The sequence below is a fragment of the Haplochromis burtoni genome, unplaced genomic scaffold (assembly GCF_018398535.1).
Source record: "Haplochromis burtoni strain Fernald_Lab_line unplaced genomic scaffold, NCSU_Asbu1 Contig_41, whole genome shotgun sequence".
Classification (NCBI taxonomy): Eukaryota; Metazoa; Chordata; class Actinopteri; order Cichliformes; family Cichlidae; genus Haplochromis; species Haplochromis burtoni.
The window spans coordinates 1136310-1157291 of record NW_024582402.1 but is presented as its reverse complement, the minus strand read 5'-3'; the positions used below and the strand labels follow the sequence as shown (position 1 = coordinate 1157291).

The window sequence follows — 20982 nt, the reverse complement described above, 5'->3', positions numbered from 1 at the left end:
CTTTTTATTGTTGTTGTTGATGTTAAGGTTGGGGTCATTCATTTTCATTATCACTTTATTGTGCGTGCTAGGATTTTCTACTTTAGAGGTTGCGTAATGTGTTCTTCAACGTGATCAGTGATTCCAAGACAAAGTGGAGGAAAGTAGAGGGGGATACATGTGTAAATGGTTGGAACTGCACTATACGCTGTCTGGAAGGCATATGAATAGCATACATACGGATGACAGTTCAAGTAATTCAGTAATCAATTAAAGTAATTATAAACTTGGTCCTGCAACAAATGCCTTTAAATTGCTCCTACTAATGCAACATATACATCTCAATATTTAGAGCGTTTATATAAAACATAAAAAATGAGAACAATTACGTAAGTTGTGCAAATTATGCATTCTTTAAGGGTGACAGTAGAGGGCAAAAAGAAATTAGAGTTTATACAAGTCTACGGGAAAATATACCTACAGTTAAATTAATTTGTAACCTCTTTAAATTTGTGTGCTATTGAGTTTATGGTTTCAATTCCTAGTATCAAATTTTAATTAATACAACAAGGTGTAAATGATCTTTTCTTGGCTGTCACCAAAATACTCCGTGGTTTATAGAATGTCAGCTGATGAATCCGCGGAAAATTCTGATCTCACTTCTTCTATGCTCAAAAGTATATAGAGCTGTTGCTGTGCCTTCAAATAAAGGTTCACAGTCTAGTTCAGTGTTCTAAAATACAGGATCTGCCTTATGCAGCTAATCCAATATCTCAGTAATCTAATTAGATCAATTCTATTGATTGTTAAAGAAGAGGTGAGTACGTGTGCACCACAAAATATAACAGGAGATCAATGCTTATCTGTACTTACCTTGGAGCTTTAATTTGCCTCTTCAACACAGGCACAAGCACACACATATATGCAGTGCATACACACTCAGTCGCACATGTCTGCCCATGCTTAGCTAAACCAGATAAATGAGGTATTTGTTTTGAGTAATGGCTCGATTGGTGTGGCGTAAAAATCGATGCATCTTTGCAGAAAGTTCTCGGTGGTAGCCTTGTTATGTGCAATGTTAACATATCCATTTGGACAGCACAGAAGAATGGGAATAGCTTTCATGTCTACTCTCATACCCTCGCAGGGAATGTAGAGAGGGAGAGCGCTTTTCATCAAGGACCTTACTTACTATTCCATCCACCTCCCTTTCTTTCCTTTACTCGTTTGCGGCCCTCTCTTTTTTCAGTCTCCCTCAGCCTCTGTCTTTTACCTCTTTTTCTATTGCTATCATATTTCATTCTATCTCTATCCTCCTCCGCCACTTTCTCACTCTCACTTGTTATCTTTTTAACTCCCAGCCTTCCTTAGTATTTTCTTCTGTCAATTTTCCCCTGTAGGAAACATTGCTGACTTTTTTTTCCCAATCTCATTTATGCTTGCTTAAATAACAGTCTTCACTTTTTCTCTTTTGTAGATGTTTTGGCCATAGGGGACCCTAATCAGTCTACCATTCTGGCTGTGTCGATCGCAGGGGGAATTGTTCTCCTCATCTTCCTGGTGACTTGCTTCGTTGTCAGCGGAAGGTAGGGCCAGCAGTAAGAAGGGGTTGGCAATTACCTCCCTGTTAATATTATGTCATTTTGTCACCATTCTTAAATGTATTGGAAATAATCCCTGTAGCCAAAGCCTGGTACATCTTACTGTCTCGCTGGGCCACAGACCTTTATTGTTGTCCAACAACTATTAAAAAGCACAGTTATGAGCTACACTGTTGCTGTGGGTGACACGTTCTTTTGATGCACTGAATGTGGCGACTTTATTTGGAGTCAGTTTCACACAGTGCTGCTCAAAGGCGCACTTAAACGCAGCTGAAAATGGGCCATAATTTCAAGTTCTTTTCACAATATTTACTCCTTTGGAATAACAATTGTTGAAAAAAATCAGCTAGTTGTAAGAAATGCTTTTTTTGTTATTTAAAAAAAATAAAATTATATAATATTTCTGACTAAACAGTTCCCATGTTCAGTATGAACCAGTGGGCTTGCCTGAGGAAAGATATAAAAAGAACATAAAATATCAGAAATTTTACCCTTTAAATTGATGGGATACAGTTTTTTGGCCACTCTAACACAGCGAATGAGCTAAACTCCAGACAGCTATTTTCTCAGTTGTTCTACTTTATTGGGTCACCAACAAAAAAGATTTAAGCTGAAATTGACTGAGCTTAAATTCAGTGAGCCCTATGAACATGTGCATTCATGCACACGCAAGCTAAGCGCTCTTCATATCTCTCTGTCTGTCTCTGAGGGATTACGCATGGGTGTGCCAAAGCAGGCCCTCCGACTTTGACATTTACACAGGCGCCAAAGTCCAACTAAAGGCCGTGTTATTCTGTATGTGAAGAGCATGGACTTTCAATGATCACTCTCTTTGAAGGTTAGACTGCTGGTAATGCTCTGGCTCACAGAAGGCCATAGAGGAGAAGGACGTGAGAGAAGAAGAAGAAAGGAAAGTAAAAGAATGCAGATTGGTTGAGAGGCTAGAAGATGAAAGGATGTAAGTTAAAAGAAGGCTCTTTAGAGAGGAAGAAATGGATGAGGAGAGAGAAGTAGGGATGACAGGCATTCGTGACTCACTGTACCTGTAATTAAATGTTTATCCTGTATGAGTTCAAATTACAGGAGATTAGCCACATTTTAAGAACTCTGCTACTATGCATCCATGCAAACATGCACATGCTCTCGCTTAAAAGATTAGTATTGATTCAGGTGATTGCTTATCAAGCTGAGTGCTCTATTCACTATTGAGTAAGAGGAAGGTAATCAGCAAAGAAACACAGACGCACACTGCACTCAAGGCATGTGAACGGGATCGCATCAACATTTTTTTAATCAAGAGCCTGTAATGGGATTGTCCGTCTGCAAAGAAAAACAACCTGTGCAACATTTTGCGCTTTGAACGCGACGCGATGACACAAACACACACTACCGCTTGTCTAATCAGGTTTCACAGGCTGGCGAGGTGTTAACTAGGTTTTACAGAGGGGTCGATGCACTGCCATCAATTTAAGGTCTCCCTCTCTTCCTCTGTTATTCTCTCTCTCTGTATCTGTCTTTCTTTCATTTACTCACAGAGGTGTGGATGCCGGGGAGAAGGCAGTGTTGATTACTGCTTTCTATTAAACAACATCTGTACACCTGTCAAGAGTGTGTGCGCGTGTGTGTATTTGTGTGCATGCGTGCATAGGTGGAGTGCATTTGTAACTGGGGAAGGAAGCGAGGATCAAAGCTGCATCACTAGAGAGACAAGAGCGGGAGAGAGAGAGCTCAGGGGGGAGAGAGATGGACAGAAGCGAGGTAAAGGAGAGACACAAGTGGAGAATAAACATATTAGATAGGCAGCGAGAATGACAGGCTGCAGCAAAGGGGGGGAGAAGTACATTTGAAGTATGTTTGAGCCACAAGAGAGCTACATTTTCAGATGGTGTGAGAGATAGAGAGAAAGAGGAGGTGGGCTTTAAAGAGGAGGAGAGAAAAGTAGATGGAAGGAGAAGGAGAGCCAGGGGAAGAAGGCAGAGGTGCAAGGGGTAAAAGATGAAAAGGCAGATTACAAGCGAGTTTGAAAGAGTAGAGAGAGACGTGGAGTAAGACTAGGAGAGCTGATGGGTGGGCGATTGCACTTCTGTGTGCAATAAGAGTGTCGTCCTTGAGGTTTCTGAGGAATTGGGAGAACATTTTTCTTTTTTCAAATGTCTCCTCGTGTTGTCCATTCTTCTCTCTTTTCACTTTTCATCGTATCTGTCAATCAGTCAGATTCTCCCTTCTCTAATTTCACTCTCTCTGCTTCTGCTTTTCTCATTATTTTGAACGTCTTTTGGCTCCTCAGTTTTCATTTCCTGTTCTGTTCTTGATTGATTTTCCACGAGACGTGTGTGGTGCATTTTTCTCCATAGCTCCCCAACCTTTACTCGCTGTGTAAATAATTTCCCCCAGTAATCACTAAATTGAATGGAAGTGCAGTCAGATCGCAAGTGGGCGGCGCTAAGAACAAAATGTAAGCAACTGCAGAAATGCATTTTGATCCAACTTCTTAACATGGTATGAATGCTAATGTGTCCATATGTGGCGGCTGTTTTTCATCTTATCCTGCGCCCTGACAAATGGCAGTCTCAGATGCTGAAATAAATCACACCTTTCTTCTCAAACCATTGTGTTGTCTTTTATAGCTCGTGCTAAACAAGCCTGGAACTTGGCTGGCAATAGACAGCAAATGAAGGGATGCACAGGGGCTCTTTGACATATACAGTAAGGAAGTCCTTGGAGGATCATGATGACACAGGTGCAAACGGCACTATTTCCTAACTGTACACTTCTAAACTTATTGCTAGCAATACATTTTAAAACCATGTGTAAAAAGGGCCTTACTAAGTCCAGAATGCTAACAACATTTTGAACAATGTGATCAGCGCTTCCTATTGCTCAACTATAATATAACTTTCACAGCCACAGAAGCACATACAAGCTTCCTGTAGCCTTTCCTGGCTGCACGCTGAACAGCTCAGCCTCATAAACGGTTTGATTTGCAGCTATTCTATTCTGTCCTGCTCTCGTTTATTAAAGTGCGGTTATGTTATTGTTACCACAGGAGGGAAAACATGGAAAAACATCGAAAGCTCCTCAGACACAGCGCTGCGCTGACAAATCACACCCGCTATTGCTGTGTGCGTGCCATTATTGCGAGGCGAGTACACGCGTTACGGTGTGTGTTTGTGTGCGAAAGTGTGCAAAATGCGAAGGTGCTTTTGTCCTCCTGAGGGTGCTTTGGCGTTCTGGCAGGTGCGAACGATGGGGAGCTAGAAAGCGACTGGCATAGCCATGGATTCAGCAGATGGCCTTTCACTCAGAAAACGCTCTCTCCGCTGTTCCTCACTTTCTCTCGTTCTTCTTGTTAAACATGTTACAGCTTCTGCCTCTCAGCATCGGTGTGCGTGTGTGTGTGTGTTTGTGCTTCTGCTTTGTTTGCAGTCTAATGATCCTTCGGCCTCACAACCGTCTCCTTTTCCAAACAGCCGTAGATTTTGGTTACATGCCAGGTTCCTGCATGCCTTTTTTTCTCTTTCTTTCTGTTTTCGTGTTTTTAAAGTAGGAGTTTTGGCGAGAAGTTTGCGTGAAGTTGTTCCATCTATGTCATGCCCGTTTTTTTTAAGTTGGTTCGTCTGTAGTCTGTCCATGCGTGGAGCACATCTGTTGTCAGAGCTGTAGATATCCGGCAGGGAGTCAAGGGTCACAATCTGTTAAAGCAAACGTCAAAAGAAATATGAAAAAAAGAAACCAACCCGAATCTTACTTCAAAATAAGACGTACTACTATTTACCAAAGCTGTGTTTTTTGTTATTTTTCCATTGAATTGGGATCTAATAGAAATCTGCTGATCACCATCTTGCAGTGTTTCGAATCTTATCATCTTCATTGTTATGTATTATTCTTATTTCTGAGAAAGGAAACTTTTTTTTTTAAAGCGGAGTACGGAATAACAAAAGGTGAAAGGCGGCGAGAAAGAAACACAAAGGAAAGTAAGCTGTCATAGTAGGAGAAAGACTTTTCAGTCTCACTAACAGAGAGCGGTAACAGCTCTACCTCGCAAACACAATAGCATATCCTGTTGATGTGCAATCGTGTCTGTGCGTGTAAGCTCTTTTACCACCACAGCATCTGTTGTGGAGCCCAGGGTTATTCTTAAAAACTTAATGACACAAAAGAGGAGAGGAAGGATGAAAAAAACGTGAGGCATGTGCTAATGAAAACACGCTGCTGAGAGAGGAGAGAGCAGAGTGAAGACGCATTGAGAGAAGGAGGCTGAAGATCTACAACGCTGAGTGTAAAACAGCTCGAAAATGTATAAGCGTGTTGGGGGTGGGGGCTGTTTTTGTATTTCAAAGATGCCGTGAGAAAAAGATATTCAGTTTGTATTTCGAAAAAATGAAAAAAATTAGAACCCCCCCACCCCAGGAAATAGAAAAAAGAAAATAAAGGCATAAGCAACACACCTGCTATTTCCAAACGGTGAATTTGATTGAGGTTAAAATCAGCCAATGCAGCTTCCCCTGTGGGTGCTGTTGGTCTATTTGCTCAATAATAACATTAATAATGGTTTGTTAGCCAGAAGGTTCTGTGTAAAAATCTAAAACAGGCCAGGTTTGGCGACACACGTGTAGACATATGCAAGGGTGTCATTTGTACGTATTGCTTGGATGGCGGCGCTTTCAGCGAATGCAGCTAAGCTGTAGGGTGTAGCCAAATACAGCTTTGTCTGCAGAATGCCTAGAAAGTAGCGTGCAAACAGTGCAATAACAGCAGCTAGTTGCCGCAGGTGCAAGAATGTATCAGGCAGGATCTATGCAAATGAGCAGATGTTGCAGTGGGACAGATCAAATGCCCTATAAACATCTGAAAAACCTCAAAAACTGTTTTCATCCAGGGTTTTATGGTGCATTTAAAAGCTTTTATCCACTACACACACACTTATATAAGCGCACATATTACGAACATGACCTAATCAAGTTGCGTCGGTGTAGTAACATCATTAGGGAAATTAGTTTCACACGGATCTCGCTGCAAATACAAAATGCACTTCACTTAATGATACAGATGACATGCTTCTCCCTCTCTTTTTGCATCCTGTACAATTTGACCTTTCACCGTGCTGTTAAAGATTCTGCTACATAACACCCATTACCAAAGCACGGCTTCAGACCACACTGCTAGGATTCCCTCACGTCCTACCTTTTCTTTCCCCTGCCTTCTTCTTCCTTTCCTTCTTCGACTCCACTCTCTTTAATGAGAGACACCGGAATGAAATGTTTCCAAACAGGGTGTTAATGAAACATAGACAGATTTATTAGTCATAACTCTTCAGCTAATCATTTCCCCTTCCTAATAATTAGCCCGAGCTGAGTAAATCTTTTTACACTGTGGTCAGAGAGTGCTGAGCTGGTGCCAGACGCAGCCAAGATGGAGAGTGAAAAGAGCCAGAAGAAGAAATCGTACTCGCTCGTTCTGTTCATCGACGCTCAGTAACTTTTAAAAATCAGTCTGTCTTTGTTTGTTTGTTTGTTTTTTTGATTCCATGCTGCTTAGACTCAATTAATTATCCACAATCACCTCAGTGTTTGTCGCCGCTCAAGCTTTCAGGTTTTCGGTTTTGCTGCGAAAATAATGAGAGTGAATTTAATCCATTGATTTCATTCCCAGTAATTATTTTTTATTTAATAGCTTGATATTAAATGGAATCACCATTATCACGAGTAATGACGAGAGCAGATGCCCACAGCAGGGTGTTTTTCATTTATGTGTGTGGATAGATGTGTCATTTCATTGTGTCATGCTGGAGGGGTGACTAATGATTTACTGATTTCATTTTTCTAGTCATTCTGATTAGCAGTGGGAAAATAATGTGGAGAGACAGGAAATGAAAGAGGAGAGGAGAGGAGATGAGAGGTGACGAGAGGGAAGAGAGGAGGTGACAGGCGAGGAGATGAGGAGGAGAAGAGAGGAAAGGAAATGAATGCAGTTTTTACATGAATGATCCTCTTTGGACTCTTCCGTACCTTCGAGTGTATCCATTTTTTAGTCGACAGCCGACTTCTAACTTCTTATAAAAGATGGCTGGTCATTACCCCCCTGAACATTCAAGTTCAAGCTAAAACTAGTCCAAGGTTACATCTTTGGCTTCTTCTCTTTGCCTCACATTGCTGCTTTGTTTATGTCTTTGGACCTTCTCTTTATACTTTTTCAAAGAGTGGCCTCTGTCCTGCTCAGTTTCAAGGTTATTCCACCATCTGTATTTGCATCGCTCTCATCCCTTCGAACTTTCTCTGCCTTTTGTGAAAAATCGATCTCCTCATACTGTCCGGCCAAAGTTTCCTTTCGTTTGATCAGCCTGTTTGCGTCCCTGTCTGTTTCTTTCTCAAGTGGCACTGTTCTCCACTCTCCACTTTTTCTTTCAACCATCTCAGCCTTGAATCTTTAACTTTGTCTCCAAACTGCTCAACCTGAACTGTGCCTATGATATACTCTTTTCTAATCCTGTCCCTCCTGGTCACTTCAGATGAAAATCTTAGCATCATCGGCTGTGCCACCTCCAACTCCGCCTCCAGGCTTTTTGTTAGTGCCACCGTTTCCAAACCATACATCATAGCTCACTACCACCTTGTAAACCTTCCCTTTCACTCTTCCCGCTATTCTGTCACAAATCACCCCTGACACTCATCTCCACCCACTCCACCCTGCCTGCATTCTCACTCTTTCGCTATAACTCGTCTCTCTCATATTTCTGCTGCTCCATGCGCTTCCAACTCCAAGCTTTCTTTTTCTTGTCTCTATGCTACACTCAGTGTTTAGCATAGAGAGATGTTAATGATTCTTTGACAAAATAGCTTTTTACGAGCTGCAGGCTATTGCATCCTCTGAAACAACATATTACAGACCAGAGGACACAATCAATATCTGACAGTGGTCATTGTCCTAATTCCACACTGCACTGATGAGGTTTAGCAACCTAGTCCAGCCCCGGTCTAATAAAATGACAGCAGAATCACTGACTACTTAATTCAATTATCAGAGGAAGCACAAATCAGCACAGCTCGTTGCTGTCGATGGTGTTGTCTCCCACTCGCTTTCTCTCAATAGTTTGGAGTCAGACTGAGGGGAAAATGGGAAGCAGCAATGGAACCCGAGGCTAATAGACCAAAAAATGAAGACTTGGCATAACACTGACAATATCAGAGAAAGACGGGGCTTGCTTTTTCACACTTCCTGCACTCATACACATGTGGCATCTATATTTGGGCTACTGTGAAATACTGATGAAGATTAAAAATAGTTTTTAATTTACTTTGTTTATGAACAAAACAGGACAACAACTGAAAAAAGACATATCCAGGACGAGGACAAAATGACTTACAAACACACAGGAAAACAATCATTGGAACAGGGCGCTGCAGGGGTTAGTGTAGTGTGTGTAATGTGTTAGAAACCTCTGTGTAATAACTTTTAACCATATTTTCTCAGTGATCAAGTGACGGCTAAAACAAAATAAATGCTGAGATTTTATTTTATTTTATTGTAATTAAATAGCTAACTATATACAAAAATTAAATTGGTTAAAGTATAAATTAGAATGAGAAAAATTAAAATGTGCAGGTTTTACAATCCTGACCTCCTGAGGAGAGACGTATCACTTAAACTTTAATAGTAAATACGGATGCATGCATCGGAAGGTCTGATATTTTAGCCCACATTAGTGTCAACGGCACAGTCTGATATCGAGCATTCACCTCGTGTCCATGTGAGTTAACCTCTGTGTGCTCTGTTACCCTCCCAGAGTCAAGTGGGCCAACTACCCCAAAGTGTCTGTTTGAGTACATTTCAGTGTGGATATATCTTCTGCTTGTCTTGTAATGAACTGGAAACCTGGCCAGGTTTTTTGGTGTGTTCTTGCCATCACACACTGCAGTAATCTGCAATGATAACAATATGAAATGATCTGGCTTCCTTTCATTTAGAGCAGGAATGCGTGGATGAATAAAAACTGAGTGAATATGATGTATTTTATAAGATGAAGTAAACACATCTGTTATTTGTCCAATCGACTCCTTAATTTCTCCAGTTCTTCTCATCTTCTTTTTTCCTATTACCTTGTGGTTTAGCCAAGACACATAGATGCTGTTCTTTCTTTCTCAGGACATGTCCTGCAGCCAAACTGGTGCCTGACACTCTTCTTTTTGTCATCTGCTCTCAATCTGTCTATCAAGTCTTTTATTCTTTCTCTCTTTCTTCTCTTCCCTTAAGGGGTGAACAGCAGTTTGCTGATCCCGTTCTTCTTGTCTCCTTGTATCCCCAGTTCATACAGCCTACACTGGATTGTTTCCAGATTTTACTTCTCCTTGCTGCTTTATCTGTTTAACTTTTCCCCCTTTTGTTTGCATCTCTTCTTTCTCTTCTGCTTTACCTTCAGCTCACATTGCTGCAGCACAAACGCTGCCCCTGCTCTCCCGCTCTCTGTCCACATCACTTATGTTAACCTTGGAGTTTCTATTCCTACGGCTGCCTTCCTGTCTCGCCTTACTCTTCCCCTCCATCTGATTGCTTGTTAGTTGGTATGCAGGCTTGGACCCCTATTGTGCATTCTTGCCTGTCAGCACTCTCGTTCTCAATCTCCCTTTCCTTCTCCCTATATCTTTCTTTATCCCCCCTTCCAGCTCCTAGTGGTGAATCTTGCTCTCTGACAAAGAAAGCAGCACAACTACATAAAGAGCACAAGTCAGGGCCTGTTCAGAGAGGATGAATGGATTGCAACAAAAAGAAGAAAGAGAGGACATGTTGGCAGTCAGACACTTAAAGGCAGAATTAGGGAAGAATTTAACACCTCAGAGAGATAAAGTGCAGCGGGGGAAAGGAAGAGGGAAGAAAACGGGGAGGGGCCACGACGAAAATAATATATGGATGGAGTTCTGCGAGGGTAGAAGCTTTCTCGCCGAATGACAAATGGGTCTCGAGTGACAGAGTATTATATTAAAAAGCAAATTGATATGCAAATGTGGAGTGTGTGGCTTTGGAGGACAGGGATAGCCTGTTGTCCTCACTGAAGTGGAACAGTGAGGCAGAGAGAAAGGTGAGAGCCCGGCTTTGATACTGATACAGAAGTCCATTAATGTGTGTTTTTGCGTGATTGGTGGGTGTACTTTAAATCAGACGCAGCAAAGTATAGCCCAGGACCGTTCACGTCACAGTGCAGTACAGCATGATCGAGGATCCGCTAGTGGAAATCCAGGAGGACTTCCTCATTATAAAGTCTGTTCCTGCACCAGACTCTATGAGTGTTCATAACGTATGGTAAATCCATGCGGCAAGAAACTAGTAATTGAACAAGGGTACGTCACGGGCAACACAGTGTTTTAAGCAGTTGCACTCAGTCGGTTTTTGGTCAGTGTATATATAATTATAAAACATAACACAATTATATCATCTCCTTGACTCCTGTATCACTTATAAAGAGAAAGAAGGGTATCTTAACCTACATCACACAGTATCTGAGACTGATATTCTAAGATTTGGTTAATTAATCCCGAGTGAATGACAAGAACATGGATTCCAAAATGGAAATGAATAATTTAAGCCAGAAAGGTGGGTGGATGCAGTGTGTGGATAAATCATTGAAACTGTGCACCACTGTGTTGATGCCTGGAAGGAGAAACAAAATTATCTTAAGTTGTGAAGCCACTAAAGCACCCCAAGCTGTGCTATTCTGCGATGTCTTTCACTGCTCTGCTTATTAGCTCTTGAACTGGGACGCCAAACCCAACACGCTGAGAGCAAACAGACGGGGGGAAGGTTGTCACTCTGTTAAAACAGATACTGTTTGGTTAAGATTTTTGTAAATCTTCTCGACTTTAACCACACCACATCACTAGCTGTGATCAATGGATGGAACAGATTAGACTGTATGGGGGAAAAAATGACCATCGACTGGAGGAGCAGATGAACTGTTTAAACTGTTTAAACAAAGTATCGACAGTGCAATGCTTGTTTTCAGCTGTGCAATTTTTCTATTACTATTCGTAAATTTTCGTTTAAAAATGAAACGTGAAAAATCACTAAAATTAGCAAGTAAAGAAATGGAAAGGTCTTATTCCAGCGTCTTTAGTCGAGCAATCACAGGTCAGCTGCATCTAATTGGAGATATTAAATATCTGTTTTAGACGCACACACATAGATACAGCTGTCAGGGGAAAACAAAAGCCACAGCCATGTCAGGTTTTGCACCGTGTTTAAAACTGCAGCGCTAATGATTCATGACACTTCTAACTGGAGAGGAGAAATGAGTTGCTCTGTAATTACTATGGAAATGTGTTCATTTCCCATCAGACACACACACACTCACAGATAAGCAGCATGCACCCATGGTTACAAACTAAAAGAGTGATCCGGAGGTGTTTCAACCATTGGTTTTGGTGTTTTGCTGATCATATACACACGTATGTGTTTGCGTGTGTGTGTGTGTACGCATCCCCACGAGATTATCACAGCTAGAGTCGAGGTGTGACCCATGTACCCATTCCCCATATGTTTTAAACGCATGCCCCAAAGCTCTTTGTGTGTGGGAGTGTGAGTCAAGGGGGTAATGATAGTCCCTTGGTGCTCAGCTAGCTTGAGCTCAGCTGATAACCAGGTGGGCCCCACCTCCCATTTCATAAGAACATTATGCCCCCCTCCTCTTTATCCTCAAATACCAGTAACCAGTCTCTGCCGTTAAGTGTGTGTGTGTTTGTGTGTATTCCCAAAACAGCCTATTGATGTCTGGGTTATGCCATGCATTCAGCTGTGTAAAATCAACACAAGGATTAAACACCAAATGACTGAGATTTTCTGAGCCTAGTGGAACCCCACCTTTCTGCATTTCTGTTGCCGTGTGCTTCATTCTTAGTCAGAGCACATCATATTTCTTTTTCCCTCAGTAGTCCTCTCTTTTATTATTTTTGTCTTTATCTCATTTCTCCTCTCCTTTGCTTTATCAAATCTTGGCTCGCTGTTTCTTTCAGTCTCCGTTTCTCTTTCGTCCTCCTCTCCACTGCTTTCTTAAATCGCGCGCTGTCTATGCTTCAGATTTCTTACTCCTGGCCCTGAGCCCAAATCAATTTGTCTTCATGATGTACAGACATACTGGCTAAGTCCTCCTTTACCTGTACAAGACTCAAGGAGAATGTGATAAAAGGGAGGAAAGGAGGGGAGACCTATGACCTTTAGCAGTCCTCTTAGATTATAGTAATAAACTAAAGAATACAAAGCAAAGAAAAAACAAATAAATAAACATCCACAAATTCACTTATTGTAAATTACCTTCAAATGAAAGAGGAGGAGAGAAAAATAGAAACCATGTGGTATTTATGTTGTGGTTAGTGAACCATTATATGATACTGCTTTTACATTTTATGTTTTTGTCCTGAAGTTTTGATCTAAATTTAAAGGTGCGGTAAATCTCAGAGACAGTGTTATGGTTGATTATAGCTCTTAAACACTGTTTGAGGCAAACGACCAACAAAGTGGAGAGAAAATACACCGTTCTGTCAGGAACACACAAACGCACACAGAAACACAAATCCTCCCCCGCGAGGTCTGTAAGACAGAAAAAGTTAACACTTCCACACAGCTGCAGTGCAAGATTGAGCTGATCAATTTGTCAATATTTTGTCTTGATCATTGGGCTGACCCTTGCTGCAGGGTGCCCAGAGGGGGCTGGGGAAAGGGCATAAATGTGGGTGTGTGTGGCTACAGTTAAAAGCGGTGCTTGATGGCCAGAAGGGTCCAAGGGAAGGTAGAGAGGAGTGCATTAGTGCATTGATCTCTGCCATATACATATACAAACACATTAATTCTCTAACCTCGGGCATAAGAGCTCAGCGAGGAAGACTGCAATGAACGCTGGAAGCAGAGAAATATAAAAAGGGTTGTTTTTATTTTTTTCTCCAGCCTTCTTTTATTCAGAGGAAAGAGGTGTGTGGAGAGATTTCCCTGAAAATAACATTGATTTAAAATAGCAAACAGATATGTGCAAATTACATACATACTCCACAGTCCACTTTAGTAGGTACACCTTACTAGTACTGGATTGGACCCGCTTTTTCCTTCAAAACTGCCTCAAAATCTAGGTGTCCTCTGACATCTGTGGCACCTCCACATATTTCTTCCACGTGTTGTGCATTCAGAGATGCTCTTCTGCATGGCTTGGTTGTAGTGAGTGAATATTTGAGTTACTGTTGCTTTCCAGTTAACTCAAAGCAGACCATTCTCCTCTAACCAGTGGCATTATAAGACATTTTCACCATGAGTAGTCAGTCCATTCCTGCTCAGTTCATAGTTACCTTTCTTCCCTATTTTGATGCTACATTTAAAGTACCCCAGGTCATCGTGATGTTCCAAAGATGCACTGAGTTGCTGCCATGTGATTATCTTATTGCATATTTGCATTAACAAGAAGCTGAACAGGTGTACCTAACAAAGTGGCCAGTGAGTGTGCATGCCCTTCGTTGGTGTAGAACATAGGTGTCAAACTCTGGCCCGCGGGCCAAATTTGGCCCTAATTACATTTGGCCCACGAAGCCAATACTAAATTATTATTAGAGCTGGCCTACTGGTATTATACAGCTAATATATATATATTGTTTAGTATTAAGCTTTGCTTGTTCCATATTCAGTTTTTCAGCAAAACCTGTTTGAGTCCATAAGAAGAGATTCATCCTTAAATCTGGAGGAAGATTTTTTTTTTCAGTAAATATTAATGTTAGCCCGCGACCTTGTTCCAGTTTTGAATTTTGGCCCACTGTGTATTTGAGTTTGACACCCCTGGTGTAGAAGATGGTGGCGTTACTGTGGTGGAAGAATAGTCACTACTGTGTGCTTAGAGCTGCTTATTGTACAGCATTAGAATAAAAATGATCTCTTTTTCAGGCACTGTGGATATATCAAAGCCAAGCAAGACCCCGATGAAGAAAAGATGCAGTTCCAACATGGGCGAGGTAAAGACACGAGCATGTGCAGATCCAGATAATATTATATTAGATAAATATTATCTGCATGTCATTTGTCTTAAAACCAGACTTGCCACCCACATGTTATGAATCATATCACTGCGTGTATTTATGGCTGTAAACAACAAACAGATGGTGGAATATTTTTCAGTAAATGAACAAAGGCAAGCACTAATGTGACAACGTCCTCAGAATTAACCCCTTATTTTTTCACATGCATGTAATGCAGTCGGGCTTTGTTTGTAAATGAAATGTACAATGAGAACTTTAACAGTTGGAGCCAGAACAGAAATCTTTAATTTTTTCACATCCTAACCGAATAAACCACATTGTTTCACAGTTTCTTGCATAAATGTTTGCTGGCAGAGCGAAGCGCCTTATGGGTTCCTGTTAAAATTCTGAGTCATTTTCACACCACTGCTAGCAAAGTAGATATGTGTTTATTATTATGTAATAATTTGTAATGTCACTCAGACAAAGCGCTCAAGCTCCCGTCTCAACACGAATTTACGCTGTACAAATATCTGCTTAGACATTAAGTCAGTGTTGAGGAAAGTGTTTCCAAACTACCATAAAAATTCCATAAACCTTCCTAATATTCCAGACCATATCTCCAACATGGCCTGATTTTCTTACAGTGCATGTTTTTAAGCTGTAAGCAAATTCAATTCTGTGCCCATTTCCTCACTTTTCCACTTGTGCAGTCAAGCTTCCAGGCAGCAGGACTTACATCCATCCTCACACCTACGAAGACCCCAACCAGGCTGTCAGAGACTTTGCCAAAGAGATAGATGCTTCCAATATTCGCATAGAGAGAGTCATCGGAGCTGGTGAGTTGGCATAAAAAACCCAGCAGTAGACTACTTTAATAAAGGAAAAAGGGATTAAATGATTTCTTAAGTTTAAGGATTAAAAGGAGTCAATAAAAGACCATGTTAAACTCAATGTATGTGTCTGTGCACACGTGTAGGAGAGTTTGGCGAGGTGTGCAGTGGCCGGCTGCGTATGCAGGGGAAAAGAGAGATCTACGTTGCCATCAAGAGTTTGAAAGCAGGATACTCTGACAAACAGAGGCGGGACTTCCTGTCTGAGGCCTCCATTATGGGACAGTTTGACCACGCGAACATCATCAGGTTGGAGGGCGTCGTCACGAGATGTAAGTGAAGGCAACAGTGTGACGAAACCTTCTGTTTGTGGCTGGTTCGACGATGTTTTTAAGGAGTCCTTCGCTCCCCTCTCCCTTCTCTTGTGTCGATCTCTGTGTGTCGCACACCTGTTTGAGACTTAGCAGAGCTGTCAGTGATGTAAATCGAAGCTGACCCTGGATCAGATAAAAGCTCCATTACCATGGTAACACAGCGGTGACGCATGGCAGTGTGCATGTGATGTAACCATCCTCCTCTTAAATGACCATTTGTTTACTTCACAGGATTGTTTTTAGGCAAATTAGAATGAGTGCGTGTGTTCGTGTTAGATAAGGCAGCGCTGGTACAACAGTTGATTGGTTATCACTGAGCCACGCTCTCTCGATCATTCACTCCATCTTTCTCGAAATCTATTCGGCTCTTGTCTCAGACCTCTATCTCGCGCTGCTGCTTTCTCTCTCAGTCAGTGTCCATCCCTCTCTTTCAGTGGCTCCCCTGGTTCGCTCTATTCCATTCTCGCTGTCTGTCTCATTCACTTAATCCCAGTCTCATCTCCTCACCCTCTAGCACTCTCTTCCTCTCACTCTCTTTGTCATTCTCACTCCATGTCTGACAACGTAACTGCTACGTTTACCCAGATAAATGTGAAAATACTACACGGACACCTCCAGCTGACTATCTCTATCGACGTAACGCCTTTGAGCCCAAAGATTGAAAGAAGTGCAAGGATTCATCAAAGCAATTCGAAGGAAATCCTGATTCTTGCTATGTCTGGATATATCTGCCCTTATGACAGGTTCACAACCAAAATCCATAAAGGAAAATGTCAAATATACATGTGACTATGAGCAGACAGCCAACAGATAATTATTAATTTTATTGATTTTATGTCACAATTTTTAATTTAAGAAAAAAAAGGATCTTTTCTGTTTTTTTGTACTATGGTTTCAATCGCTCAGGCTTACAGGTTAAATTCCTGGAAACCACAGGCTTGGGAAAAATGCATATTCCCTAACTAGTTGGTAAGTAGTTACTGGAGGTTTCCAGCTTTCACTATGAAATCTGTTGCGCAGCCCAGTCATGCAGGCATTGCGATCAATCAGCGACCCCCTGGCAACCAGTGTTGCTAGGGAAAAATACATATTCTCTAACTGTTGGAAGTGGTTACAGTAGGTTGCTGGCAGTCACTGTGGGTAACTGGTTGCACTGGTTGGTATATGGAGCTGCACTGGACTGACAGATCAATCTCTAGACCTGTGTAACTGGGCTTTAGCCGCCGATTTTCCAGAAACTACTTGCCAAACAGTTGGGAAATGTACATTTTTCCTTGTCTCTAGCTCTTTGAGACTGTAGCCTGAGTAATCTACAATATTTTGTTTGTGTCAGTGGTCCCATCATAATTTCAACTTTTGGATTTCTGCAAAACTATTTTACAATAAGTATCATACACACTTGTTAGTGGCTGGAGGCATTAAAGTTAAGAAGATTTTTCATTTCTCAACAATTACACATTTATAGCTGATTCAGCTTCAGTTAATATCTGGATGTTAACAAACAATGAACTAATTCTTATTCATCGTAAGCAAATTAGTTAATAATTAGTTTGTAAATCATCTATAATGAATCAGATATTATTGTAAAACTGCAACTAATGTTTAAAGCACCTTGGAAATTGTTAATAAATACAGTGTAATGCATCTATAAACAGTATTTGGATCGCTAAAGTTAAAAATAATTGTACAGCTTATTCCCTGCTTGTTTCTTTCACTTACAAAATAGGCCCATTCACAAACATGACCCTGTGGGATGAGAAATGACACTTAGGTTACCACTGTGTTAAAATGTGATTTTAAGAGCCCAAGCATCATTATATAAATGAAGATCAATGATGACTGACACCCATCTCACTATTCTCATCACATTGTCCATCTCTCTCGGATGCTGCTTGCTTGTGGCCTATTGACCCTCCCATGAGAATAAAACACTTTTTTACAACAAAATGATAATAATGACTATAGAATATCATTTTTTGTGTGCTGATGTCATCAGAATTTGATTGCTACTTAACATATAGTACAACATAAAGGTTTTAAAATAAATAATTTTTAATTACACGACAAAGTAACATGAATTACTCATGTTTAATTAACTTTATGGATTATTACATATTTAATTAACTGTTAATTTACAAATTAAGAGTTATTTACAGAAATATTTCTCTTGGCTGTGCAACACTGCATAACAGTCACGTTATAATGGTTAAGATGTCCAGTTACAAATACTGAAAATGTGTCAACCCTAACAATTAGCTCGCCTGCATTACAGCACAGTATAGGTTCAATCTGAAAGCTTCTTCTGATCTGACAGATATTTGAGGGCGGTCTATAGACAAGCAAATAAGAGAGAGAATCGTCATATTTATAAAGATACAGGCACCAAAATAAGCCTCGGCTTTTCCCCTAATCTGACTCCCTCCTCTTCCTGCTTAGTGACACAAACAAAGATTTTCAGTCCATCACACCAAGCTGTTCAGTGCAACTCAGGCCAACAAAGAGCAAGTGCATATACACGACCTTTTATTGCAATTATTAATAATTCATAAAGTTAATTGGATGTGTATTTGGCTCCATGAATATTCAACAGCATGCATATTACAAATGAGACTTCACTGCATTTCTTATTAATTTCTTCTTGTGCTGTCACTCTCTTTGTCTCTCTCTCGCTCTGTCTGTGTCTATCTCTCTTGATCTTTCAGACATGAGAGACATGTAACATGTAAACGTGTAATTATAGCACTCTTTTTTTCCAGTAACTGCCACTATTCTGTTTTAAAAAAAACAGAATTAATTGAAGAATTACTGCCAAATCCTTGACGTTTTGGGTCAGAGGACATCAGCGGGGTTGACACAGGAGACGGTTAAAGAGCTGAGCAACGACTTGACAAGTGATTTGCTTTAACATAATCAAGTACTCATTACTTCGTAGTGTTCTTTGAATGTAAAAATACGTTTGTGCGCTTTGGCGTGCTTTTAGCAGGTGTATTTAATGAGCGCTCGCCTTCTTCTACACGTATTACTTTGTGTCTGCCTTCTCACCTGTCTTCACGGCACATTGAGAAGCTGATAGAGCCCCTCAGAAACAAATCTCACGAGCAAAGCAGTAATTTCACAGGTCACAGCCCCGGGTGTGCATGTGCGGGCGAGGGGGTGAGAGTTGAGAGGGGTCAATAATTCCTTCAGGCCCTTTTCTGCGGCCCCAGCTGGTCCTTTTACACCACCCTCAGTCTAATCAGACAGGCTGACTCCAGCTGATCTAGACTCAGGTGTTGGTGTAAACAGTAGCAGACTTACAAGTAGAAGGCGGAGTATTGGTTTGAGTAGGAGTAGGTAGGTAGGTGTAATTACGGAGAAGCTCAAACTTGAAGGGAGTCGTGTTGTACTGCACAATACTTTCTTATACAAATGACAGAATGCACTGCAGCAGAACTCCTGATAATAAGTATTTCCATTTTCAAGGCTAAAATCATATTTTTGCAAGTAGTCCGGAATTCAAACACTATTTTGCTATGATGTAATATTTTTCTTGAGAAGTCACTAAATTATCTTAATAACTGCAGCATAATTTTCTTTTGATCTTTAATTGGATAATGGATTACTTGTTTCAACAGTGCAGACAGGAGTGATGTTAACTGTTGGCGGCATTGGGGCTCTTGATCTTGTTGTTACATGAAGTACAATAGGAGCCTTTGTTGTACTAATTATCTAAATGGCTGTGATGTGCCAATAGTAAAAGTACTATAAGTATCTTTAGTAAAAGTGTGGCTGATTCAACCAAAGTTGTGGTAGTAGTAACAAATTTGGCACAGTTCTGGCACAATATTCTGTCTATCAGTGTTAGTGTATGTGTGTCTGTGTTCACTGCTTAAAACCTCATAAGCCTTCATCCGCTCCTATGTGTCACACTAATAACCTGCTCTGCTGTCTATCACCTGATTGCTGCTATTGTCATGCTAATTAGAGGGCCACATGCAGAAAAGGAAGGAAAAAAATGCTCTTTTTTTCTGTCTGTCTCACTGCACATCAGAAAAGTGCAGCAATCTACCCCCATCCCATCATCCCCTCCTCCCTGCCCCTCTCCATCTCCTTATCTCCTTTTTATCTCCACCGTTCCTCATTTTATCCATCCATCCTCTATGCGTTTTACAATCGCTGCAACAATTGGCCCATTTGGAAAACCCTCAATTACCGAAGTCCTTCTCATCTGACACACACGCACGCACACGCACAAACGTTAAAAAGGCTGCTCTACAAAGGTGCTGTTAAACCCTGCAAAACCACATTTTCCTCTCGTCTTCTGTTTGAAGAAACTAGTGATTAGTTTTAACTGTGTACCTTTGTGCGCTGAACAATAGGTGTTTCAATATTTCCTGTCAGACTCTTTGAAAGTATTCTGAATATGCATGTAGCTTTGTAGATTGGACTGCACAGACAACGACACGGGGAAGCGGAAGGGGGACCGAAGAGAAAAGGTGACAACGGGATGTGGGGAAGCAGGGGGCATGGATGGATGAGAGAGGATACAAGAGGGAGGAAATGAAAGAGGATGGGGCTTGGGAATAAATGAGTGTGATGGGGGAAGATGTGCAAAGAGATTTGAGGAAAGGAGGGAGCAGATAGAGGAGAGGAGAGATGGAGAGGAGGCAAACGTGAGGAAATGAGAGGAGATGAGAAAGCAAAGAGGGAGGAGGAGAGGTGAAGAGAGGAGATAAGGTTATTGAGTTTCTGTCTTTCTGTTGCTCCGCTCCCCCACAACCTCGCGTGGCTCTTCCCAGAACAGAGATCTGTCCTGTGTTAAAAGCATTGTATAATTTAGTTCAGACCCTTAACATTAATCAATACAGCAGTTATTTCATTTTCTCGTTTGTACCTTGGGCCGCCTCATTCAATAATGCGGTAATGCGGCCCACTGGCGCACACACAGAGTCTATCACTTTCGTTTACGCTCGCACCAACACGCACAGAAACAGCCTCTCATAATGTAATTTGCCAGATAGAGTGTATATATGTTGTCTCTATCACTTTCATATATACACGGCAATTCACAGATTCACACAAACACACGCATCTACACACACACGCACATGTGTGCAACGCCTAAATGATCCCACCTTTATCCCAGAGAGAGAAGAGACAACACTTTCTTCTTTCACTTAATAAAGTGATGTAAAATAAGAGCAAACTCCTTTCTGATCCATTTCATAACACACTAAAG

The 20982-nt window shown here is 41.1% G+C and overlaps 1 protein-coding gene across 2 annotated transcripts in view; it reads left to right on the top strand.

Annotated features, from left to right (window-relative positions):
* Nucleotides 1-20982, top strand: part of epha4b (eph receptor A4b) — a 78684-nt gene that overhangs the window by 44909 nt on the left and 12793 nt on the right. For both annotated transcript variants that reach the window (XM_005920568.2, XM_005920567.2), the window contains exons 10-13: nt 1457-1565; nt 14487-14554; nt 15271-15396; nt 15537-15722. In XM_005920568.2, the coding sequence (XP_005920630.1) occupies nt 1457-1565; nt 14487-14554; nt 15271-15396; nt 15537-15722 (489 nt within the window). The remainder of the gene's footprint in view (nt 1-1456; nt 1566-14486; nt 14555-15270; nt 15397-15536; nt 15723-20982) is intronic.